General features: G+C 35.3%; 1 protein-coding gene across 2 annotated transcripts in view; it reads right to left on the reverse strand.

The window, feature by feature from the left end:
* LOC117426881 (ceramide kinase-like protein) overlaps positions 1-27551 on the reverse strand; it is a 50830-nt gene extending 23279 nt beyond the window's left edge. For both annotated transcript variants that reach the window (XM_034045040.3, XM_034045039.3), the window contains exons 1-2: positions 27036-27551; positions 9254-9493 (exon numbers count right to left, since the gene is read on the reverse strand). In XM_034045040.3, the coding sequence (XP_033900931.3) occupies positions 9254-9493; positions 27036-27387 (592 nt within the window). In that variant the 5' untranslated portion in view covers positions 27388-27551. The remainder of the gene's footprint in view (positions 1-9253; positions 9494-27035) is intronic.
* Between the last annotated feature and the right edge of the window lie 286 nt (positions 27552-27837).

Consider the following 27837-nt stretch of genomic DNA (forward strand, 5'->3'; position numbering starts at 1 on the left):
AGAAAAAAAAAAGAAAAAAACGGAATTTCATATTCAGTTCCATGGGGTTCTAAACCATGTCTGGTTTTTCATCGGTTTAATGTTGTTCACCATACCATGCACATTACATTTAACAAGTTTGTTTGCATTAACACAGCTGTTTATAGAGGTTACAGAACCCTTACCGCATACTTATTTTATTTCTTCATGAATTCATCTTTTATCCGTACCACTTGCAGAAAAAAATGACTCTCCGCTTCACAATGATGGGATTTAGTTTCACCCAGTGGAAAAGGTCAGATCCACAGCACTTGTTTACAAAACTTGAATTACTGCCAAGATTTAAGAAGTGTTTTGAATAAAGAGGCCCCAAAGTCTGTTTTATTTTCTTGCCACTCTATACCATCCTTTACCTAATAATTATATATTTGTTTAATTAATTGGCTTCTGCAATTTAAAATGCTGGTGTTTAAAATGTAACAATCAGTCAGGTTCATTGTGGAAGATGATTCAATGTTCACTTCCGTTGGGGTTATTGAGGCGCTTTTTGTTCAGCTGGTGAAAAAGTGCAGTGTAATAATCCATTTACCATTAATTCCCATTTGAACTTTCTCATTATTTGAATCTGACACCTAAATGACCCTTGTGCCAGTGCAACTGTGACCTGCTAATGAGTCAAGCGATAAGTGTACAGAGTCAGTACAGCCTTGTCGACCTCACAACATCCAGTGAACTGAGCTGAGGAGAAGGTCTGAGGTTCAGAAGTAAGCAGGAACCAGGGGAAAACAGGAAAGTCTCTGGGGAACTTACAAGGGGGAACGCCTCTCAGCAGGGATTTAACAATAGTGCTGGCTGCACAGTTGGTGCTGAGATTTGATACTACAATTTTCTCCATTCATAGGCTGCCTAATACTTAGGCCACAGCAGGAGCAGGTGCAAAGGGGTTTCACTGCTGTTAGTTAGGGTCAGGAAGCAAAAGTGTAAGGAAGACAAATAGAAAAATGATTAAATAACTTCAAAGTACCCATTATGAATCATCATCCTCTTGAATTCTAGATTAAATTGTGGATCCAAGCAAAATGAACATGAATAATGAGGCAAAGCCTATTTCTACATCTGTTTTTGTTTTACTAACAGAAAACAGATATATTACTTAATGAAAACATAACATATTATTCTCCATTGTACACTTTTTTAATTATGTGTGTGATGAAAGATGACATTAAAAGCAAAAGCACAACCTTTTATACACAATAAACACATAATTACAACAGGTTATTTCAACTTAATGTAACAATTGTTTCAGAATTATGCAATCCACATTTTCATTTGAAAACCTAAATTACTATGGTGCATCAATGAAAGCAACAAACACTCCCCTAAGGCCTGTAGCAGTTATAAACTTTGCTTTTTGTTTTAATGGACTATTCATCATGCTCATATTTCCAATAAATCAAGGCTAAATGATACACATTCAATAATGACAAAAAAAATCCCATCTGCCTACTTAAGCCTTAAAACCAAACCATATCATGTTAGTAAAACTATTTAACTTTTTTTTTTTAAATCTTGGGATGGTCAAGATTCAGAACAGAAAGATAATCGGACTGCACTGTAAATGATTTGATGTCATTAGCAAAGAAGAAACCTTTATGGCACTGGGATACTGACAACTCCTCTTGTCTCCAAATTAGAGGGGGTATCCCCTCATTATGGTAGTCATTGTCGGCCTATTCAGAACCTACATTTTGCTCTGGAGGATCATTAGGCTAGCTTGGTGTCATCCTGAGATGTAAATAAATCTGTCTATGCCCTGCCTTGTGAAATGAAAGCCTTTTACAGGAACACTGTGGTTAACAACCATTTGTTTTACTTATGAAATCGGTCATTATATTCAACAGTCCCAAGGGAAAGGAATATTTATTTATTTTTTTTCATCTAAAAATAAGGGGGTTGATAAAATGTTTTAAAATTAAACACAGCTGCGACCCATGTCAGTAAAAATACACTAAATATCTGGGTTATTTTTAATATTTTACCTTCATCTTTTCTTAAATTCTCTTCAAGGTGTCTAGTTTTTAGAAGCTGGCAAATACAGGTTTAAGGCAGAAAAAAAATAATAACAAATGTTGGTTAAAACTTACAATAAACTAAAGCAAAATTATTGCCCTCGTCATGCCAGACGCAATATTGTTTTTTAACCATGATTTCAAAAACAATCAAACATACATTGCAAAGGCAAATTGATAAAAACATCAATCAGACAAACTAGTGCCTTCTCCAGTAATGTAGAGGCTTGCTTTCCACTTACTTTATATAGTGGGTCGGATGTTGTTGATTACAGAGACTTTGTATGTGTACTATATAGAAAATATAATGTTGAAGCATTTGCTGAGGCCAGTAAGTGGATGTTTGTGGGACCCTGACCTCTTCATGGAAAGGTTCAAGGTCATATATGAGTTCTCATCCCAATGTTTCCAATAAAACAGGGACTAGAAAGACACACTAGAAATAGATCAAGTGTCCAGTCTGGAACACAAATGGCAGAGTGTCTCTTTCTTCAATGATACTATTAGTGATTTTCCTCTAGAAAGAGGAGAAAACTGAGACATTTTCTTAGATCCTCTGCCAACAAGTACATCTGGCTGTAGATCAGAAACAGGCATTAGCAAGCATTAGCTGTAGGGGGGCTAAAAGCTACTCCAGCACTGTCCCCTCAAGCAGAGGCACTGAGAATGATCTGGTAGATAGGACAAAGGGTATAGTAACGATTAAATCTTATACGAACAGTAAAGAATGCCTATGACAAATATGTGGGCTGCAAGAAATATACATACAAAGTAAAAAACAAATACTTTTGATGTTATTGTTCCAAAAATACCTGTGTTGCAAGCTGGTGTTTAATTATTTTGAATAAATAGCCAAATGTTACATTAAGCTACAGTGCTTAACTTTACACTTACTGGTACAGTACTTATTTTTTTGACAAATGCTAAATAATTTAGTTAGGCTGGAGGCAGTGGCATTGTCTGGCTGTTTTAAAACAATAAAACAGGGTTTGTGCTAATATAATTTATTAGTATAAACAAACATTACCCATTTTTTTATGTCGCAAATTGTTTTGTAAATTGGGTATCAATCCTGTTTTTGCTGGTCAGACTAATGCAGCGGAACCCCAAACAGATGATGCCCAACTCATTATGTTAAAAAGTACTGCATTTTGTGTGCAAACAGCTTCTTTTTTATGCTGGTATGAAGATAAATTAAAAGAAAGAAGAAAAAAAAAACATGCACAATAGTAAAGTTCCAGACAAACTGAGTGTTTTTTTAGATATAAAATATACAAGAGTGTCTCATAGTAACAGGAGGGCTGAACTGGTACAGTGTTGCCTGCTACTGACAGTGCTCACAGAGTTGATGTGGTGTCTTATGATATAATATTCTATCCGTGAAACATATGTATTGTGCTTGTGTAATGGCATTGAGGACCATGATTGAAAATCTTTGCACGACAGACAGAAATGAGTTGTGCCTTCAGGGAATATTCAGCAAAAAGTGATATCATAATGGCACTGCCTAGATTTCTAGACCTGCATCTGCCAAACTGCACTTCACTTCAAGTGAGGGGTCTTTAATCGGGATCAGCGCTTCGTAGCTTATTCAGTATCCCTCACAAGTGGATGCACAATAAACACTCATTTTCTTTCTTGGTAAAAAAAGGAACGTTTAATTTCATGTGATGTGTATAACTTGACTTTGGGTCCTGAAGTGACTGTTTACTTTCTATTCTACAGCCAGATTCCCCCCTTTAGTCAACGGGTTACAAAGAATGACCAACTGTTCCTCTAATGGTAACGAATGTGCTAATATGTGCCAGTTTAAACTTGATCTATCAGATAGCTAGTGAACCATGAAGACAGAGGGTTAATCTGAGTGCTTAGGAAACAAAGGCTGCCAGGCTAGCAGAGACTCCACTTTCAGACTCACATCTGTGCTAGTTTTACACTTGCTGCTACACCTGTATACTTGTTGATTACAAAATAATAAGACAAGTTCTCCTATTTATTTTGTAAAGCGTCTCATCTGCAATATGAACGCATTCAATATGAACGCTGTCCACAACAATAAAAGTGTACAGAAGACAATAAGGAAATGTAACTATGGGTACATGTTAATGCAAAACTAGCCTCTGTTAATGTGTAACATAATGCACTCACTTTAGCAGTAAAGCATCTGTCATAAGAAATCTCTGTGTGGGTGTATAGTATTTATTATACTATAAAAAGTAATGCTAAGAGATTAAGTTGCGACAACATTTGCATGACGCAACTTTTTTTTTTTTTTTTTTAATAAGTTAAACATGTATATAGGCAACATTTGCTATATTACATGAGTATACAGGGTACTAAGTTTCCAGAATATACAAGTGCTTACACACAATACATCTAACATCCTGGTGATTTAAGTAGGATAGTGGGCTTTTACAAGTAAAAGTGTAATCGTGTTGCATTGTTTTTATGTGTGTAAATTGTCAGTATGAAATAGATCCTGTTAAAATGATCACATTTAGAATCCCAATCAACATAAAAATAATCAATTACAGCCTAAATGAGCGGCAAACATCCCATTACCAACCAGCCTTGTATTCTGTGTGAAATTCAATTGAGTATCTTACATAACACATCTACATGGGTTTGGTCTTCTGAATATAATCTCCTATACTACCTACTGCATTCTGAGGACGTGAATGCTACATTAAAATCCAGTTATATTCTGGATAATAATCAAGCACAACAACTATCCAGAATACCAACTTTTTCCCAGTGCATATAAATGAATGGAGATTTCTTTTTTTTTTATATACCATTTTTTTGCACTCGCTTAAAATCCTAAAGATTTATTCTCATAACAAATGTATTTTTGTTTTATAGAAAGACACATTTCATTTTATGATTGAGTGTTTAAAGTTTTGGATGAATGACTTTGATACTGATATTTTAATCCACCAGTCCAGATGTAGGGCTCTTACTTTAGCTCTATAGCCACTATATATATAGACTTCAGTAACATACCAAGCACACCTAAATAGATTCAGAAATGACTGATGCTAAATAAGTAGTCATTTGCCCATTGTTAATAATTACTATAAACGTGTATGTTTGTGTAAAATAAAAAAATTAAAACTTCTGGGCAGTATTTTACAGATATTACAAAATGTCTGTAAAATTAAAGAAGCATTCACATAACGTAAGCCTCATGACATCTGCCAATTGAATAGAACAATACCTAAGGTTTACAAGGTATGTTAGTCTTTTTTATATATAACATAAAATAAATGTATGTACATGTTCTTACAACAACAGTAAAAGAGTCAATATTTAATGGACAACATTAGTTTATTATCACAAAGCATACAGCATTTCCATGATTATGGACCTTTGTAACATTTAGGTTGTGGTTAACTGAACACCAGTCGAAATACAGATTTTAGTGTAGTTATGGGAATAGCAATTGATCTCACTTACAAAATGTTACTACAGCAACATCATCAAAAGTGCCTTTAAAATGTTGCTATAGTAACTTTCTTTATATTTGCAAAACATTCAACAGAAACCTCACAACTCCTCTCAAGCTTACTAAATGCTGCATCTTGGATTTAACAATTGTAAAATATATTTTTTTCCTCTGCCAAAAAAAGTGTTTCCACAGAAACGTTTCGAGGTAAATGAGGTTCAAAAACATGAATCTGTGCACACGAAAAACATTTAAGGCGGTTAACCTAAAAATAAAATAAAATAAAGTAATTATATTTTATAATGATACAGATCTTATGAGAATAAGGATCAGAACCTTTCACTGTGAATATAAGCTTTGGGAAGCATGCCAATGAAGGCTATATTTCCCAGAAGTAGAATTTACCAGAAAGGCTGTATGGTAAGTAAGCCGTTGGGTCTAACCCTGAAGGAGCATTATTGGCCTGCCACACAGAAGCTGAATTTATAATCCTAGTGAAGAGTTCGGGCAACTCTCCAAGGCAATCTACATACTGTCATCTGAGAATATCAGATACAGGCTGACATACACGTTACACAGGTGCCACTATTGTCAATGGGGCTCTGGAAACTTGCTGATTATGGCTCTGACACGGCCACATACTAGGTTTAATCTTGGCCCTGTTTAGCTCAGCTGGGCTTTTTCACCTCATGTGTCATAGTGCATCACATGTTTTGTCTGTGTGATTTAACAAAGAGTAGTATCATCTTGCCTCATTCAGAATTCATCTTAGCAGGACCTTTTAATATGTACCCTTGTACCACACGTCTTCTGGCTAGTCCCTCTATTATATTCAGTAATGTAAGGCTCCATTGGAACCATGTGGATGTCAAGAATATGCAGGGTAGATGTAGGCAGTGGAAAAATAACTGCTGTAACAGGTGAGGGGAGATTTAGCTTCTATAATCCAGCTCAGAGCATCCCTCTAGGGAGCATGATTCAGCAGCAGTGACTTAATAGTGTATAAAACAACAGAGATTATCCCCCTATAGAAACAAAGCAATCTTTTATTTACCATTGTGAGAGGGTATCAAGGTGTAATTTTGGTGATCAGTCATGCATCCTAGCATGTGGCACAGCCAATGTTTTTCCAGGCGTCATAATGTGAGAACCTAGTTTACTGCAAGATACCTGTACGACTCTGCTGATCACTGCTTGGGAACTGCTTTTAAAGATAATGATGAGAAAAAAGCAGGCTGAAAAGAAGTGTGGGTTTGTGCCACCCACTATACCTAAACCATGTGCTAGTATTAATCAACCACAAAACCCACAGATTATTTTTTCTACTGTTTGGGGTTTTTCTAAAAGAAGGTGGTCTTAAACCATTACAAAGAAAAAGGCAGCTTTAGGACTTTTATTTATCTTCAGGAAACTACATTGACAAAATGTGTGACTACTGTTTGCCAGTTAAATCAAATAAAAAAATGGTGTTATGAAGTGGTATATTACTAAGCATAGAATCAGACCCTCATTATTTTATTTTTTTTATCAGAAAAAACAAACAAACAATTTTCTCTGTCACATCCCTGATCCCCCTTCAAGGCATATAATAATGATCATGTTAATATATTCATGTCAACTACGAAGCCAGATACAGCCTTCCATTGCAATCTAAAAACCATAAAGGGCACTTAATCTGATCCTTAAAGAACAGGGTTGGTCTGGTCTTGAACCTATCCAGAGCTCTGCTGGTTTTGCAGGAACTATGATACTCAACAGACAGATAGGACAGAGATAGAGAACCACCTTTATTTACTTGATGTGAATGTTAAGCAGTTCAGTTAAGTATGAATGTGACAGGTTACAGGTTACATCATGGAGTATTAGCATGTACAACTCTAATTCAAAGGATTAACCAATGTAATAACATAATCTCCAGACTGCATGTACCTCATCAGACTCATAGGATTTCTAAACTCAAATGTATTTCTTAAATCACTTTAATACAAAATAGTTGTGGAGGATTTACTGGAGTATTGGTTTTAACACTGTAAAACCACAAATATATATATTTTACTCTACTATTTAAAACAGTAATTTATTAGTCCAAACGAAGCTCACCACTGGGAAGTTACATACACCTATAGCAATAAGGGGTAACCTAAGGGGTGTGCTAATACTGAGATTAATATGGATTATAGATCTTTATTAAGACCATACCACACTGCAAATTGTAATATAGTCTTAGTGTCAGCATTTTATCATATTTCCTGATGATGCAGTATATTTTATTGGCTCTGGTTATCATGCTGATGTAATGTAACAGTTTGTTTTGTTTTTTTAATTAAAACAGCAATGATGTGCACTTTAGATTTACTCGCTACGGGCACAGGGCTGCCACTGTTTAGAACTGTAAAATAAGGGTAATTTAGATTGTAAATTATTAACTATTTTTTTCATAACTGTACAAAGTGCATGTACATTTTTTGCCAATGATAATTAGATAAAATATATTGTAATTGTTTTTTATTGTGTGTGTGATTCATTGGCATTTGAAATCAGTAATTGAACTGTATCTTTTTTTCCTTGAAATAAACACCAGATGCAGATTATACATACATGTATACTATTTTCTTTTTCTCTAATATCTTTCATAGTACAAAAGATCATTCAGTCATACACTTCAGTGATTAGTCTTTATCAGAAATAATTTCACTTTTATGTAGTCTTGATTGAGTGTTTAAAGTTACATTACATTTATATTATTAATGTAAGCAAAGCATATAGAATAAATATTTACATAGACATAGAGGCAGAGCTAGACTGTCTCTAAATTGCAAGGAACTGGCTAGAGAACTGGCTGGTCTAGAGTTTACTAAACTAGGATTTTGAATATGTAAAAATGTAGTCAATCATTTAGACAGCTGATATACTATATACAGTACCATGCACCACACTCTAAAGTATACTGTACTGTGTGTAGGGGAACAGCTAGTACAACCTGAAATATTAATGTTTTAACACAGCAGTTCCTGGCAGCTGTTATTTGTTTGCAATGACTCCTCTATCTGTTCAAATCAGTGAAGCAAAAAATGTGCCAACAATAAGAGGTGATAAAGGAAACCTCAATGAACTGATTTCAGCATTTAGATGGGGACAAGAATTGTCATTGGATTAAACGTCAGGGAAAATGCAACCTAATCAGATTATAAACAACTGTTCAACATTTGAATGATCACACTTGATATAAAGTTTAAAGTTCATACCATACACTATTTGTACAACTGTAGTAATAGAAACTGCATATTGAGCCATTTTACATCTTCATGAAAGCCATGTACTTTTTCATGTTCAGAATATTTCAAAATGTAACATTTCATTAAATTATTTTTTTTCACAGCACCTAAGTCATTCTCCATGGACATGAGGTAAGGGAACATTATTTTCAATTTACAGCTGCTTTAAGAGTAATAATTCACACTCCAAGGGCAGTAAATCACATATCATTAATATTTGATCTACTGATTGTGGTTTGTAGATTCCGTGGATCCTATTCAAGTTACTGAGAGATTTGAACAATGGGAATACATTCTAAAACCTCTTAGGAAATCCATTGACATTGTATTTAGTTAATCAAAACAGAATTTTTTGTTTACACATGACTTATGAATACATGGGCACAATTAATTTTGTTTTTCAAAATAATTATTGTGTGATAACATATATAAAGTACAGAAATATAAATAATAACTTGTAATGCTTATTTTAAACCCAGACTTACCATTTAATATATCTTTGAAGTGTCTGAGCCAAACTTCACAGTGGTCCTCACTCATGTTGCTGAGGTGGATGGCATGGTCCTTTAGTTTTTTCCCTTTCTTCACACACTGAAAGAGGGTTATGCCTAGCAGAGTCCCTCCTTTCTGCTGGCCCACAGAACGGCGACGTTTCAGCTTGACAGCGAAAATCTCCTTCAATTCAACATAATCTTTATTTAACAGCATACCTGCCTTGGATGTTCCTGTTTACATGGGAAAGACAAAAAGCATGGAATAAGCAAGAAAGTAAAAGCAAAGGCATTTGCATAAGTATATCATTTAATTACAATTGCAGTATTTGATATATGTTAATATTTATTTTATTTTTCTTAGATTAGGTTTTATAGTATTCTAGCCAATGGCTTGTTCGAATCTGTCACAAGTGGAATGTGTTTGGTAGTGCTGTGATAACCCCACTCTGAGTTTCTAGTGTTGCTAGACCAACACCTTGAAAAAGAAAACAATAATTAATACAGATTCATTTTCATATATGGGATACAGTGTTGACAATTCAGTTTATTTTTCAGAAACAAACATATTCTTTTCTTTTTCTTTTACAGTATGAATAGCCTTCTGTTATATAACAAGTTGCCGATTTCTGCTTCTGATCAGTCACAAGAAGCAGCATACTGTACAAAATATAATTAAGACGTGTTGTTCTTTCTTTGGGCTTCAACTATAACCTTAAACCGCACAAATGAAGAAAATGACTTCCAAATTATGGAAACTCAAGTCATTATTTTATGAATTTAAAGGCAAGGCAAGGCTTAACATTGCTTTAGAAATGTTGGAACATTTGTGCAGGCTTAAACCAAATGGACTTTTAATTATATATCTTTTTTTTTTTTTTTTTTAAGATGGAAAAGTTCAGGATTATTATTTGTGTCTGCTTTGCTACAGAACCATGCTACATATCAACTCTACAGATAATTAGCAGTATGTAGTGCTGTGCTTTTACATTCCCACTTTCACTTCCAGCTGTACGTTATTACCATTTGGTAAAGTCTGACAATTAAACTCTATTTAAATATGTTTCTGAATGCAATAAACATTAAGTAGATGTACAATCATATTTCTAAGTACGCCTGCATCTTCTCATTTAGAACTACTGCTTCATTAGGAGCCTGTTGGCTGTAACTCTGTGTTTCAGAACATTAACTGTCCTCTCCCATTACTTAGTAAGATACTGGGCACCATCTGTTCCTGCAAGGGCTTTAGGTATACATCTCTTGGATATCATGCTTTTTATTCAACTCACAACCTCTTCTTGTTGTTGTACTCTTTTAATTGTCCATTTAATTACAGGGAATAAATATAATCTCTTCTGATGGGCATTCTGTGAACAGGGGCGAGGACAAACTGTCATGTGTTAACTTGGTGAACACAACTACCAGTTTGCAGTGGGACAAACATTAACACACATTTAGACTCATTTAACATTGCTTTTACAGAAAATAAATAATCTAGAGCACTTAAAAAAAAAAAAAACAGTACTGTAAGCTGTGGCCTTGTCTAAATCAATCTTGGCACATCTGTCTGATGCAGACCGTAAACAGGATTAGAGTTGGATTTATCTGCTTGACGCTAATTGTGTTCGCAGTTTCTGCACATGTCCACTTTTTAAATACCGCCTGGAAAATAAGCCTGTCTGATATATGAAACTCAATGACAACCATTTCTCTATGCAGATTTATGTTAGGCCTAGCAACATTTTACAGAACTGTGAATATTCATCCTTGGCACTTGGATCTGCTTATTTAGCTAATTCACCAATTAAGAATAATAAAATTCTGTTTGAATACGCCACACACTGTGCTAAACCAGTAGGATACAGACAGCAATATATTTGAACACTTTAATTTTAAACCAAACCTGTTACCTAAATCTTTATAACTGCATTAACCTGCTTACAGCCAGCAGGATGAAAACACACCAGGACTGCTGCACAGAAATGCAACATGAATAGATTTTAAACAAGGCACAGTACGATGTAATCATTTCAATAGTGTTAAGATCTGTGGTCAGAGCTAATTTACAGTAGTTTAGCATGTTATTAATTTGATTAATACACTTATGGTCCAAAAACCTTGTTATTTAACAAAATGCATAATAAACATGAAAAGTAAGGTATGCAGATTTATTTACCGGGAAGACAACTGCTATATGACCATTTTGGTAGGTATTGTAATCAGGGGGATGCATAGGAATTCCATTTTTGCTAATTGGGAAGTGTGTGTGTGTGTGGAGGCAATATCTGAGTTTTTAAAACAAAATATTCTGGTATTTTGTAACCTGCTGAATTAAATAATGTAATTCCTGTAATTGCCTGCTTGAAAAACATAAGCATGGACAGTCTGTTCCTGTTCCAAACAAAAACACCAGTATTAGAGCCATTCAAAAACATGCTTTCAATTCAGGAGCATTTCCACCTCTATAGCCCCTTGATGCTTTGCACAGATGTGAGCAAATTGTCAGCTAATCAGTCTATGGGAATAGGTGCACCGGAGTGCAGGCTGTTGTTGGCACTAATGTAAAGTTAAGGAATTCTGATTGTGAATCAAAAACATAAGAAAAGACAGAAGCAGCACTGGAGGAGCTAGAACAGTAAAGGTTGTTTTTATACCTGTTTAAGCAGAAATAATTTCCATAGCATGCTGTAAAGGGGCAGGTCAATGCCTTACACGTTAAATGAAAGAATGAGAGTGAGCCTTTCTATTTTCTTTATTGTTTAGCAGAAATACAGAGATACATAAAGCACATTTTTATTGGCTGATTTCAGGACACCATGATTTTCTTCTTGTGTCCAAAAAAACCAAACAAAGCAATCCTTTTAACTTGCTTCCTAACAACGCCACTCTGAAAGCACACTTCTGTTAGGATATAAAAAGAAAATCCACCATCAAACACCCTCTGTTTTAGAGCTCAGGCTGCTCCAGGCTTTAATCCTTTGATACTCATTCTTCATAATCCATAATTCATAATTCTAGAAATGTATTTGTCTTTCTCATCCAAAATAGTGGCAAGCCTGTCAAATCTGCATGTTTTAATTTGATTTGTTTAAAAGCTTTAAAAACTCTAATGTTTTTTTTTGCATTTATTTTTTTTGTTATTCAAATAGACTGGTACCTGCAAAGTCTATTGGTGTAAAGACACAGGATATAGTCTTCATTAACTTCTGAAACCCTGACTGGCAGGGCCTTTTAAAGCAATTGTGCAGCTTTATACAGGCGAAACTGACAAAGTAAATAGCAAAGCAAAAATATCTGTTAAAATTTAAATCTGAGCTCTATTTTTTATTTTTTAAGTGTTACTGAAAATAAATGTAAATTATTCTCACTTACTACTTCTGCAAGACAAAAGTATGAGCAATATGATGTTCAGAAGACACTATGCAGGGTGGACAGTGAAATGACATAACGTGCAGAATTCACTGTTCTTTGTTTGTTATAAAAAATTACTTATTTCATAACTGCAAAACACTAAATATAAGGTTCAAAGGTAAAAAGGGGATTTACCTAAAAGAAGGAGCCTGCAAGTATTTTACTTGATTGACTTAATATTACTACAAAAATAACACTTTGCAAATTGTTCTCAGAATGTGTTCCGTTTCTCCTGTATTTGTGTTTTAATATGGGGATAATTAAACTTATTAAACTAAAAAAATGATAATTTGGCTAGAACTCCTTTATCCTTGGTATCTGCTGTGCAGGTAAAATGAAGACTTCTGGTTTTCCTTGTTGACTACAGATAAAATATACATGATATCACATAGACTGTGTATAGAAAACTGGTTATTTCTTAAATAGAAGGCAACTATATAATAAGCTTCTTTCCTCATTATGGTTTTAAAATAAAATGAATATGATATTGCAAGTCAAACTGTGTTTCACTATGTTGTCACTGTCAGTTCTTGGCATTTATGAGACTGATTTAAAATGACATGATCGGAACAACCCTTAATTTCATTCACAGTGAGAAGTCCTAAGATTAAATAAAACTGTGCAGTCTCCTAGAAAAGTTTATTGCTTCCAGATGGATACAAGCTTCCTCCCAGCACTAATCGTGCTCAGTGTGTACATGGGGTGCCATTTTCATATTATAATTTTATTAATGATTTTTTTTTTTTTTTTTTTTTTTTAAATGATCAGTTTTTATAAAAGATTAAAATGATTGGACTTACCAAATAATACAGTTAAAAAGTAGTAATTGGTGATTTTAAACTGGGAGAATTCAACTGTAAGGATTCATTTAGTTAGACTGTCTACTACATTAAAGCACTTTTAAAGAACATTAATGTTTTAGAATAGTTTCCTTGATTTTTGTATTTTGGGGGTGTTGTTTTTATACAGTTAGACCGGTTTCAAGACATTAATATACTGTAACCAAATGCTTCTTAATGCTTAACGTGTTTCCAAACAAAACTAATACTGTTTATTGAAAACTGTCCAAATAAATGATGTGTTGCCAGGTCAGATTGCATGCTCTTTGCCCCATGTTGTGTTGTGCCATGTGTTGCCCTGCGTGTTGTCTAATACCATATTTTCCACCTGTGCCTGTAGAGTTTGGTATGCCCAGACTGACACAAATTCAGTATTTATATTTTTAAACTGTTACCAGATAGAATATACAGCAACTGTAGTTTACTCAATGTGTTTTGTTTTTTTTTTTGTTGGGGGGGGGGGGGGGGGATGTAGGTTTACTAAAAACATTTTTTTTATATAAATGAATTTATAATAAGAACATAAGAACACAAGAACGTTTACAAATGAGAGGAGGCCATTCAGCCCATCTTGCTCGTTTGGTTGTTAGTAGCTTATTGATCCCAGAATCTCATCAAGCAGCTTCTTGAAGGATCCCATGGTGTCAGCTTCAACAACATTACTGAGGAGTTGGTTCCAGACCTTTACAATTCTCTGTGTAAAAAACTGCCTCCTATTTTCTGTTCTGACTGCCCCTTTATCTAATCTCCATTTGTGACCCCTGGTCCTTGTTTCTTTTTTCATGTTGAAAAAGTCCCCTGGGTCAACATTGTCAATACCTTTTAGAATTTTGAATGCTGCAGTCTTCTTTGTTTAAGACGGAATAGATTCAATTATTTTAGCCTGACTGCATATGACATGCCTTTTAAACCTGGAATAATTCTAGTCGCACTCTTTCTAGAGCAGCAATATCCTTTTTGTAGCGAGGCTACCAGAACTGAACACAATATTCTAGATGAGGTCTTACTTATGCATTGTAAGGTTTTAACATTACTTCCCTCGATTTAAATTCAACACTTTTCACAATAAATCTTAGCATCTTGTTGGCCTTTTTTTTACAGCTTCCCCACATTGTCTAGATGAAGACATTTCTGAGTCAACATAAACTCCTAGGTGTTTTTCATAGATTCCTTTTTCAATTTCAGTATCTCCCATATGATATTTATAATGCACATTTTTATTGCCTGCGTGCAGTACCTTACACTTTTCTCTATTAAGTGTCATTTGCCATGTGTCTACCCAGTTCTGAATGTGGACTTTGTCAAAAGCTTTCTGGAAATCTAAATAAACCATGTCATATGCTTTGCAATTATCCATTGTCGATGTTGCATCCTCAAAAAAATCAAGCAGGTTAGTTAGACACGATCTCCCTTTCCTAAAACCATACTGACTGTCTCCCAGGATACTGTTACCATATATGTAATTTTCCATTTTGGATCTTATTATAGTTTCCATAAGTTTACATATAATAGAAGTCAGGCTTATTGGTCTGTAGTTAACTGGTTCGGTTTTGTTTCCCTTTTTGTGGATCGGTATTATGTTTGCAATTCTCCAGTCTGTCGGTACAACCCCTGTGTCAAGAGACTATTGCATGATCTTGGTTAGCGGTTTGTAAATAACTTTTCATTACTTTGAGTACTATTGGAAGGATCTCATCTGGCCCAGGGGATTTGTTTATTTTAAGAGCGCCTAGCCCCTTTAACACTTCTGCCTCGGTTATGCTAAAGTTATTTAAAACAGGATAGGAACAGGTTTCTATTTTTTTTTCTTTTCCTTTCTAAAATTGTTAAAGTAAATTGTTAAATTAAATTTGAAATACATTTGCACGTTTAAATAGCACCATATCCCAAACTATTTTTGGCTTATGTTTAAGGCATTTCTATAGCTTAACTTCAATGCACATGTAGTACAATATTAACAAATTCCCTAGTACATTTAACTCATTCCCTAGAACATTTAATTCCATCTATATGTCTCAATGTGCACCTTTAGTCATGTTTCAGGTGTTTCTAGAACAGCACTATAGTAAAGTGTTGAGACACAAGGACTTGCTGGTAATGCCAGTAATTCAGGTTGTGTTTTTGCAATTTTTTTTTTTTTCTACCAATGAACCTGCACTCTACAATTATTTGTTTCTAGGAGACATATAATTGTGCAAAGTGTAACATCTGTTGCTTTAATTTATATACATTAGAAGTTGCCATCTTTAGATACCCTCCAACCTTGGTTAGTTAAGTTATTTCTCTTAAATCTCGGACTACCTTACCAAAAGTAACATTAGGTAAGATTAATGCTAATGAGGGTCTGCGAGACCTGAGATATATGTGCTGTAATAGTTCTGTGTTCTTTCATCCTTTGTTTCTATATCAAGCTCTAGCTCAAAAATCAGAACACTTACAGTAACATTATATTTAGCCTACCACTGAAAAGATCAATCTGACCTACATCTGATTATTTTAAATAATGCTGCCATTCTTATAACTTATGTATTAATGAACTATTAATGAAAAATAACCAAGTATTTGATTAACATTTAAATTGTATTAAAGCTATTTAGTGTTTATTAGAGAATAGTGGAAACTAAGCCATTAATGATTGAAAAATGTTTGTCACTTTGTCTTCTCCCTGGTCACTCTAAACTAGGCTCAAGTAACCTGAGAGGTACAATTAGTTCCTAAAAATTGAAGGCACGTTCAGAGAAGCAGGAAAATACATTTATAAAGCATTGGATTTAATGGTCAATTAAATTCCTCTAAGCCACATCAACCAGGCTCACAACTACCTGTTTCTTTCATACCTTTCTACAAAATCACGTTGCCAGTGCGGAATTTCTAATGAAAGTGCTACACCTTTATAGCGTTGTAGTTGTAGTTAAGAGACTTTGCTATCTATGTTCTAACTGAGAATGCAAAATGGTATTTTCATTAATTCTTATAAGTGTCATGAAGCACTATTTATAATGGTCTCAGAAACCTAGTTTTAAAAGACAACAGTCTTAAACATTAAGTGTGTTGTGACCCAAGTGGAAGTGAAATGGCATTGTGGGGCAAATGGGAGGCATGACCATACTGCCATACTGCTACGTATCATAAGTGTTTTTAAAATATTGTAGTTTGTTTTCCATATTTGCGGTACCACTACACTGGGATGTACTGCTTATTACAATATATTTATTGCAACACCACTAGCAATGTGTTTTGAAGCAATTAAACAAGGATTTAACAGTCAAATTAGTGTTATACTGTAAAAAAACAAACAAACAAAAAAAAGGGTTTTACATAGAGCAAAATCAGCAATACATACTGCAAATATGACATTACAGCAGCCCATAATTGTTTCGGAGCTACAGGTGAAAAGCATTAATTGCTATCCACTATTAACTTTCAATGCCATTTAAAACCTAGGTCTTTTCTGTTACCATTGTGAATTATATATATATATATATATATATATATATATATATATATATATATATATATATATATATATATATATATATATATATGCGCACACAGTGTCGTGAAAAAGTATTTGCCCCGTCTGATTTTCTGTAGTTTCGCACATTTTTCACATTGTATTTGGTCAGATTTTTTTGTGGGTTGTAGGAGTATATAGAGGGAGTCTGAGAGAAAAAATGGTACCAAAGTTTGGTGCTTCTTTCATTTGTTTGGTGTGCAAGGTAATCAAACATGCAATCTTCAGGTGTGAAAAAGTTATTGCCCCCCAGTTAACTTAACCCAATTAAAGGGATAATTAGGGTCAGCTGTTTGAACACTTTGCTTAAGAACCAGGCCAATATAAATCTGACTTACTTTGGCCCTTACCATCAGAGTGAAGGTGTCAGCACACAGGTTCTAGAGGCACATCGTGCCACGAACAAAATAAATTCCTGAAGACCTCTGGAAAAAAGTTGTTGATGCCTATCAGTCTGGAAAGGGTTACAAAGCCATTTAAAGGCTCTGGGGCTCCACCGAACCACAGTCAGAGCCATATTGTCCAAATGGAGAAAGTTTGGAACAGTAGTGAGTGTTCCCAGGAGTGGCCATCCTGCCAAAATCTCTCCAAGAGCAAGGCGTAAAATCGTCCAGGAAGTCACAAAGAACCCTAGAACAACATCCAGGGATCTGCAGGCTTCTCTTGCCTCGGCTAAGGTCAGTGTTCATGACTCCACCATCAGAAAGACACTGGGCAAAAATGTGATTCATGGCAGAGTAGCAAGGCCGAAACCATTGCTCACTAAGAACTTGAATCCTCGTCTCAAGTTTGCCAAAAAGCACCTGGATGATCCTCAAGAGTTCTGGAACAATGTTCTATGGACAGATGAATCAAAAGTGGAACTTTTTGGCCGACATGGGCCCCGTTATGTCTGGCAAAAACCAAACACTGCATTCCACAGTAAGAACCTCATACCAACGGTCAAGCATGGTGGTGGTAGTGTCATGGTTTGGGGATGCTTTGCTGCATCAGGACCTGGACGCCTTGCCATCATTGAAGGAACCATGAATTCTGCTCTGTATAAGAGAATTCTACAGGAGAATGTCAGGCCATCCGTCCATGAGCTGAAGCTGAAGCGCAGCTGGGTCATGCAGCAAGACAATGATCCGAAACACACAAACAAGTCTACATCAGAATGGTTGAAGAACAAGATATTTAAAGTTTTGGAATGGCCTAGTCAAAGTCCAGACCTAAATCCCATTGAGATGTTGTGGCAGGACCTGAAACGAGCAGTTCATGCTCGAAAACCTAAAAATGTCCCTGAGTTGAAGCAGTTCTGCATGGAAGAGTGGGCCAAAATTCCTCCACGGCGCTGTGAGAGACTAATCAATAACTACAGGAAGCTTTTGGTTGCAGTTATTGCTGCTAAAGGTGGTGTAACCAGTTATTGAGTCTAAGGGGGCGATTACTTTTTCACATGGGGGAATTGGGTGTTGATTTTATTCTTCTTTAATCATTCTGAAGTAGATTTTGATGTGTGCTTTGGATCGTTGTTGTGTTGGAACGTCCAGTTGCACTTTAAACCAAGTTTTGTAGCGGAGGGTTTCAGATGATTGGCCAATATGTTTTGGTATGCTATGGAATCTATTTTACCATGTACTGGAACTAAATTTCCTGTGCCATTAGTGGAAAAACAGTCCCATAGAAGGATATTACCACCACCATGCTTGACAGTAGGCATGGTATTCTTTTCTTGGTATGCCTCACCAGAATTTCACCAAACGTAACGACTATCAGTGTGACCAAATTGCTCAATTTTTGCTTCATCACTCCACAAAACCTTTGACCAGAACTCATATCCATCATTCAAATGCTGTTTTGCAAACTTTAAGCGATTGTCTTTGTGACATTTTCCTAAGAGTGGCTTTTACCTTGGCCTGCGATCATTGAGACCTTCACCATGCAATACTCGACAGTACCATGAGTCTTGTACTTCTTGATAATAGAAACAATAGTTGAAATTGGGATACTCAAATGCTTGGAAATCTTCTTGTATCCTTCTTTAGCTTTATGACAATAAATAATTTTCTGCCTAAGGTTTTCAGGTAGCTCTTTACTCTGTCCCATATTGACTTATTGATAATGACAGCAATCATCCTATGTCTAACCCTTTTATACTCTCTAATGTTCACCTACAATCCAGCATTTTCCAGACTTTTCTAGAATTAGGTTCTGCATTATCATATTGAAATTTCTAGCACCTTGTAGAGAATACTATCATAGCATCAAAGGGTATGAATACTTCTGAATTAGCATTTATGGAGTTTTGCAAAAAAAATGCTTGAACTATATAATTGTAGACATTTTTTTCCTTATCCACAAAAGCAAAACTTTTGCTACAAAAGATATTTTTTTCCTAAAATTCTTTGTCTTCAAGAAATTTCTAGAAATTATACATTTGGGGTACATAAACTTTTGACTACAACCTAATTTATCTGCAACCCATTAATCCACGGCTCCCTGATGAGTTTTATCTCTGAAATACAGTACATTACTACCAAAGTAAACGTAATGACCGCAGTGCACACACACACATAATAACACATGCGCCAGTCTAGAACATATCCCATTTAACACCAAACTGGACAACAGTAACCGTGACGATGACATGAGGCTTGTTTATTTTGTTTTAAAGTAAAACTTTTTTTTATAGAATTGTATTTTTAGTTTGAAATTCCAGAAATTTCACGTGTGGAATACATAATGCCTTGTGATATTTGTAGCTGCTAGACAGAAGACGTAATTTATAGGGAAATTGTAAGCTCTAATGGGCTGAATAGCTTATTCCCATCATAAAATGTCTTATGATCTTGTAGCTTTGTAGTATTTTTATTTATTTATTTATTTATTATATATATTTATATATATGTATATATTTGACAACAGAAAAAGCTAGGGAAACAGGGTTGGAGGTGTATTGCATTTTGAAAAGATTTTGTTAGGTGTAACACTGTCAAAGTAAACTAATTTTTAAAACATTCTTCTGTCAATATATTGTGCATACATCTTCAGTAAACGCTAATTTGGCTTACATTACTAGTTTCTGTATTTTATTCATGCATTCTAGTCACACGCAATGACACCTAATTTATCCGCGGATTTCACACATCCGTGGACCTATGTCCCCCAAGCACACGTTTCACTGCATATATTAGCAGTTTCTAAAAAAAAAACCATAAAATAATGGTGTTGACTAAATCAAGATGATACAGGACATTCAACAATAGTTACATTAATCTAGCTAAATAAGAATAACAGGACTTTAGGCTCCATCTGTGAAGAAAATCCTAGCTATCAGAATCTGGTACTGTTGTTTATCCTGGTTATAGATCATTAATTTAGCTAACAAAGGAGACTGGAACATTAATCCCAGGATTAATTGACTTTTCCAGCTGAAATGGTGCATTTTATTTGTATAATAATAGTGCAGTATCTACTGATTGAATATTGCAATAGGGCTGGTCAGTGTGACATGACATTACAGTCAAATCTGTAACAAAGAGACCAACTGTAAAAGAAGGACCACCTGTGTATAATGACCACTCATACGTGTCCCTGTGTAAAAACATTTTCCATGTTCAATCAAATACAGGTATTTTAAAGAACACTTTCAGCTAGCCCCTTAAGTAGTCACTGTAAGCAGGTTGGACTGTATTACTGACCAAGGACACACCGAGTTCATTTTTTCTAGGCTTGCATTTAGCATCTGTTACATCCGTAAAAAATATGTAAGTGCTTAAAAATCATATTTTAAGCCATTTCCCTAGGAATGCATTTTAATTATGCCTCTGCTATTCTTATATAGACATTTTTAAAAGTACCAAATGCCAAATTTAATCGAAGGGTAAGACACAAAGTGTTCTGGGGCAAGTGTAAAATCATTTAAAAGTAAGGACCACCAAGAAACTACACAGGACGGCAATTTAACTGCACCATCCAGCAAAGTTGTATCTTACTAGTTTTATGCCCTTACTATTGTTTATGCCCTGAAAATGACCAGACGGAAGAAGTATAGTTCACAATAAGCCTACTTAAGAATAACAATGTAAAACTGAATTAGGATAAACACTGTTCTGCAATACAAGTCATAGTTATTTTTTTTTTTCCATAAATAGATACAGTATAGTATACATATCATATGCTGTATACTGAAAAAACAAAATAAAAAAAAATAAAAAAAATAGGTTTGCATTACTCTATTATGCTACAACAGCATGGTACCTTGATTATTTAAACAAATCTGGGATAACATCTGCTAAAATATTTAATTAAAAAAATCTTAACATTTTCACTAACAGTTTTATATGCTTAATGTCAGATTTCGACTTTTTAAGGCTTTTAATTTCAACTCTCTACAACTTTACCTAGGGGTTAATTTGTCCAAATGTGCCAGACCTTACCTTCCTAGAAGATAGAGGACACTACTAGGATAAAATATCCCAAGGCAAAACATGGTCACTTTACCATAAAATAGAGAAACCTAGCTTATGAGTGCTTTTTTACCATTTTTTTGGCAGTTTTGTGATAGCATTTGGTAAAGGCCATAGGGGGTGATTAGATGCTTTCTTTGTAATGAGAGCTCTGGCTTAACAGCATTGGCGTGTATTACAGACACAAATGCAACCTATGCTTTACATAAACAAATCAAAACATAAGACCAGATCTAGGAAGCTGCAAAATTGTATGATTTTTCAGTTTTACTGTAGTACTCATGACACGCTTAATGTTTAAGACTTTCATCTTTTGAAACAAGGTTTATGAGACCTTTTTTTTTCCTTCGTGCTTCATGACTTACAAGAATTAATGAGAATACCATTTTCCTCCAGTTAATAATTTTGTCTCAATAAACTGAAGTGTATAAAATATGTATATACAGTAGCCGACAGGAGGAAATTGAAGAAGCTGGCATTCACCTGGTGGATACAATCTGCTAACATTGACACGATATTTCCATAATCTGAAGAGTGAAACTCAACAACACAGACCTTATAGTACAAAACAGTACAGAAGAAATATTTTGCATCTTTCAATACAATTAAAATATATTGTAACAATACATTTAAAGCATGAAAATGCGAGGGAATATGTAAATATACATATTCATTTTTATAGAACAGAAGTTCATTTTTTCTGGGTATCATTTACTTGGACATTTGCTGACTGTCCATTAGACTGACAGATGCCTTACTTTAGGTGGTCGTAACATATCACTGGTGTCTATTACAAGCACATCTGTTCCACATGACTTTTTCTGGCACCATATTGCTTTTTATTATGTGGCATTGTTTCTACAGTATGTTTGTTTTTATTAAATTGTTTAAAAAATGTTTTTATGATGATCCTTAGTTATAGGTACCGGTTATTTCTTCGTAACTAAAAAAATGAAAACAACATATTTAGCTACTGATTGAAACAAATAACCTGGGCATGGTACTTAAAGACCAGGTTATAAAAAAATCTAGCGAAAAACAGATTACCATGTTAAGTAAAGCATTTAAGCCCTAAAGCAGGTAGGTTCTATGGTTAAGAAAGATGCAAGATTTATGTCATCACTAAAGGTTCACATATCAGACTCAGTATAGGCAATCACATTAAACTTCAAAATGCTTTTTTACTAAAAGGTTTCACCCAGGCTTTCAATCATAGGCCATTGCTCTCCTGGGAATAAGGGTACCATGTAATCTTGTTCAGAAATGTACTACATTGAGTTGAATGAACAATATTTTTGCACTCCACAATACGTCAACTAGAGGCAACACTGACAACACCAAATTCATGTTCCAGATGACCAAGAATGAGGTTGAACTGTATAGATATTCTTCAAGATTTGCAGCTAACAAAATAATTCCATATATATTTGTCATTGTGCACTTCCATTAGCTACATGGGTCTCAAATGTGCAGTTTTAAAAGAAACACATGTTATAGCACACACATGTATGTTCATTTTAAAACATGATAGATGGTCCTACTTTAGGTTAAATGAAGCTCTTGGTTCCTATGCCTTACTCTTGGGTTATCTGTTTGCACTTGCACTTCTTGGGTCATTTAACCCCAGAAGTGTCTTCTGGGTCAAAGATAGTGAAGGGGTGGGGACAATTTTACTCTCCAGGTGAAATGACCCAGGAAGTACAAGACAGTCTAAAAGCATGGTTTATAAGCAGCGTTTTATTTAACCTAGTGCAATAAGAGATACCATGTTGTGAATTAAAAATACATGTTTACTATAACAAGTGTTTCTTTCAGAACTGCATATTTGAGACCAACATAATGAATGGATGTTCATGGCAGATACATTTTATGGAACTATTTTTTTTTTTTTAGCCACAATTATGTTTTTTAGGATTCAAGTTTTCTAAAATTGACACAATTTCTATGTATGTAATTTCGACGTTGGGTAAATCATGGGTAAAGCATAGATAACAAATATCTCACAGAAGCAAAAGCCTTTAAAACCAGTGCTATTGTTCAGTGTTGCATTAGCAGATTGAGGCTGCCTTCCAAGGATATGTTGGTCAAGTTCATCCTACAGGGCTTTGATTAGCCTGAGATGCTGTGATTGGGCAGGCCAATGGATATATTTGAAGTCCCTGCTGTGCTCTTCAAATCAGTCCCTGACCCCTCTATTTCTAGCACTGTTACCTTGGCACTGTCCACCCCTGTCAGGAAGGAAATGGTGCATTGAAGGCAGAACTGCATCTGCCATTATATTCTGCTACAAGCAGTGTATCTCTGTTATTATATAGCCTTTGTTTCATATAAAATAGATTAGTGGAAGGCTTTGTTGGCAATCATGGCGTTTTGTTTTGAATCAGATTGCTCAAAATGTTGCAGCTAGGGTCTTTACTTCCTTGCCTCCCATTAATTTTAGAACTGGTTTTAAGGTTTTGTTTTAACTTATCAGGCTCCAAGTAAACTTGGTCCAACTTATCTGCATTACTTTCTGTATCCTTTATCCCATGATCTGACCCCATGATAGGGGAAGCAGCTTTTTTTCACAATGTTCTGAAACTTCAAATAAACAGTTTAAAAGCCTACCTCTTGAACAAGCTAAATTAGTTTTATATTAGGGATTTCTAGTCATAATTTGACTGAACCAATTAATCCAAAACATAATAATAATAATAATAATAATAATAATAATAATAATAATAATAATAATAATAATAATAATAATAATAATAACAAATGTTCTAGGTGTAAAGAATTTCATTCCAGTAGGTACTTAATTAGTGAAATGGAAACCTGCCCAGAGTAGTAAGGTCACTATAGGTTAGCTGTTGTACACAGACTATCCAGTTACCCTTTACAAAGAGTATGTAACGTAATCTGTACAGTACATCAACCTTTTCTTTAAATGACTGGTACCAGTAATATCTTTAGATCATGTTATATGGTATCTAGCAGAAACATAACTGTTTATATTTGCTAAGGAATTAGAAATAAAAAGTTGCAACAATTGTCTGATTACACTGATCCACTCGACAAAACGTTTCTCTACTTGACTTTTTTTTACCTTTAAATATCTGATGCATAATTTTTTTTTTTTTTTTTTTAATAAGAAGTAATAGGGTCGTTCCAGCTCACGTGGACCATATACTGGGGTTTCTTCCATTTGTGTTTGACGATGAACCACATGTCATGGGGAAAAGGGATCCAATGTAGGTGTTGTGTGCAAAAGATGATGTCCATGGTGAGAATGTATCTGAAGGTACACTTACCCATTTTGATGACCTTTACCTAATTGTTTTAATGTGGACAGTGCCCTAGATAAACAACGCTGGTATCATGATAAAGCTTGTTTCAAGGGCTTTCTAACAAAAAATAATGAGTTGATAACACCGTGTAACAATTTTTTTTTTTTTTTTTTGTTCTTGGGTAGTAAGTGTTATTTCCTAATTGCTTATGCCTCAAAAGTATAGAAAATGGCTATTATTCCCCACAAACTTTGCTTTTGTGACCAGGACAGTGATATTTTGAAATTTACCTATTTCCAATGAGAAAACGGGCAGATTTGTGTCTTTTCGTTCACATAAAGTCAGAAAAAAACATATGAATCCAAATTAACATGTATTTATACTAAAGTAATACAAAAATGACTACAAAAGATGTAGACGTGAGTAGTTTTTCGAGATTTACGATTATACTGTAAATCACTTTCATGAATCAGCCCCCAAATGTAGTCTCCCATCATGTTCTCGTTATACTGTCCTTCACTGACAGCTCATCCAGGAGCCTCAAAGCCGTGCTGCTCCATAATGGTAACAAGTACCCGTCTCTTCGCCTGGCTCAGTCGGTGCACCTCAAAGAGGATTACAACAGCATCAAGACCTTGCTGGATGCCTTGAAGTATGATGAGTACGGCTGGGACCCCCGGAAGGTGCTGATGTCACCACTGCACATCAAATTGGGCCTTATGAAACAATTTGTCAGAGTTCTAGATAAGGAGTCGGCAGCCTTCAAGTACCTTCAAGACTTCTTCCCTAAGCTGTCTGAGGCAAAGGTCAAAGCCGGTGTCTTTGTCGGACCACAGATAAAGAAGATCCTGGAGTGCAATGAATTCCCGAAGAAGCTCACTAGTAAGGAGAAAGCGGCTTGGAACAGCTTTGTCGCAGTGGTTCGGGGCTTCCTGGGCAATCACAAGGCCGAAAACTATGTGGAGCTGGTTGAGACTCTGGTGAAGAACTACGGCACAATGGGCTGTAGGATGTCCCTCAAAGTCCATATCCTTGATGCTCATCTTGATAAATTCAAGGAGAACATGGGAGCGTACTTGGAGGAGCAAGGCGAGCGCTTCCACCAGGATATACTGGACTTTGAATGCCGCTACCAAGGACAGTATAACGAGAACATGATGGGAGACTACATTTGGGGGGTGATTCGTGAAAGTGATTTACAGTATAATCGTAAATCTCGAAAAACTACTCACTTCTAAATCTTTTGTAGTCATTTTTGTATTGCTTTAGTATAAATACATGTTAATTTGGATTCATATGTTGTTTTTTTCTGACTTTATGTGAACGAAAAGACACAAATCCGCCCGTTTTCTCATTGGAAATAGGTAAATTTCAAAATATCACTGTCCTGGTCACAAAAGCAAAGTTTGTGGGGAATAATAGCCATTTTCTATACTTTTGAGGCATAAGCAATTAGGAAATAACACTTACTACCCAGGAACAAAAATTGTGTTACATAGTGTAATTAGTCATTGACAAGGGTCGAGCAACTTTCCTTGTCCATTTGCACTGGAATAAACTCAATATATTTTAATTAAGACACATATTTACCCTAAATACTGTGGTAATCTGAAGCCATTATTACTTTAAAGCACTGTCTCCTACAACACATCTATTGTTAAATTGTATAAGGCTTGTAAACTTGTACACTTGAAGTTTCCATCAAATTGCAGCACTCTGAACAGAGCATTTGGGGGGGGATTAATTGCAGTATTCATAACACTTTGCACGGCCATGAGAACATGCCAAAAATTAATCTAAAACTAAATGTAAACTTTCTGAATAAGGCCCAATTTTGTCGTCTGAGATTCAAAACGATCAGTACTCTAACACCCAGTATGTGCATGTCGAGTTCCCATCTTGTAATACTAAAAAGAGATATACTTAGTCAGAACTTTCTAAACTAAAGACAAAGCACAAGTAAACATAACTGTATACATTGCATATTTTTGTAGTTACAGCATCTGACACGTTTACATGTTTTACATATATTATTTATTTAAGCAAGTAGGATGACTGATAAACCAGATACATATTTGGCAATCTGCTTGTGTCCGTAATATATATATCTGGGTCATTAATTTCAAATTTCCATTCGTATGCTACTGCACTTTAGTATTTATAACGGTTACACAGTGAAGAAACTGTAAATTGAATGCTATGCACATAAATTTACTATGGCTTCACTATCATTACTACACTAGTCATACATACACATCAGTCACCTAGAAACCGTGCAAACACATCACAACCCACCTGTAGGGGTCTCGGGCTGGATTGGAGTCCATACCAATCTACTCGCTCTTAATTCTACGTCGCAGCTCTTTTTTTCTATTTTAAATATACCCCGAAGGATCGACTCTTCATCGTCTCTTTCTATGTGACATTTCTCTCCAGTTCGCCTTTCCTCGGCCTCCGAGTCTGCAGCATCTTCCAAGGCGAACAGCTGCGGGACCGAGACCGAGCGTTGCGGCGGCTTCGTTTTCTTTTTCTTGCCTGTGTTGTCTGTGCTGACTGGAGACACCGGTTGCGCCTGCTGCTGTAAGTCTTCCAAACTCCCAGACCAGGCATTTAAAACGGTAGCAGATCTGCGAGGGGTCTCAAACATGACAAATGTTTATATTTTAAACAATTCTCCTGTAAGGTTATTTTCCAGTTCAATGCGGCACCTTGGCTTAAGGTTACGCTACGAAACTTCCTTTTCAGAAAGCCTTCTTTGGTTACACGCTGAGCGCGCTCGCTTGGGCGTCCTGTTTTGGTCGCGCGCATGCTCGTCCGCGTTATACTGTGTGATTTTCATGTCATTATAATGAAAACAAAGAGTCCTATGCTATAATACAGCAGCGACAAAATATGAATAAATAAATACTACATTACAGTACCGGCAGCAAAAAACAACATTGGTTGCATGCACCGCGTGCATTACTTTGATTTCGTAGCCCTTAATTTATGATACTGCACTACAATGTTGCCATTCAAACAGTGAATAATGGTGCCACTTTATCATATCTTTCATAAACAGAGCTAAATTATAATAGCAGGTTACGTGCATAAACTG

Source organism: Acipenser ruthenus, chromosome 11 (assembly GCF_902713425.1).
Source record: "Acipenser ruthenus chromosome 11, fAciRut3.2 maternal haplotype, whole genome shotgun sequence".
NCBI lineage: Eukaryota > Metazoa > Chordata > Actinopteri > Acipenseriformes > Acipenseridae > Acipenser > Acipenser ruthenus.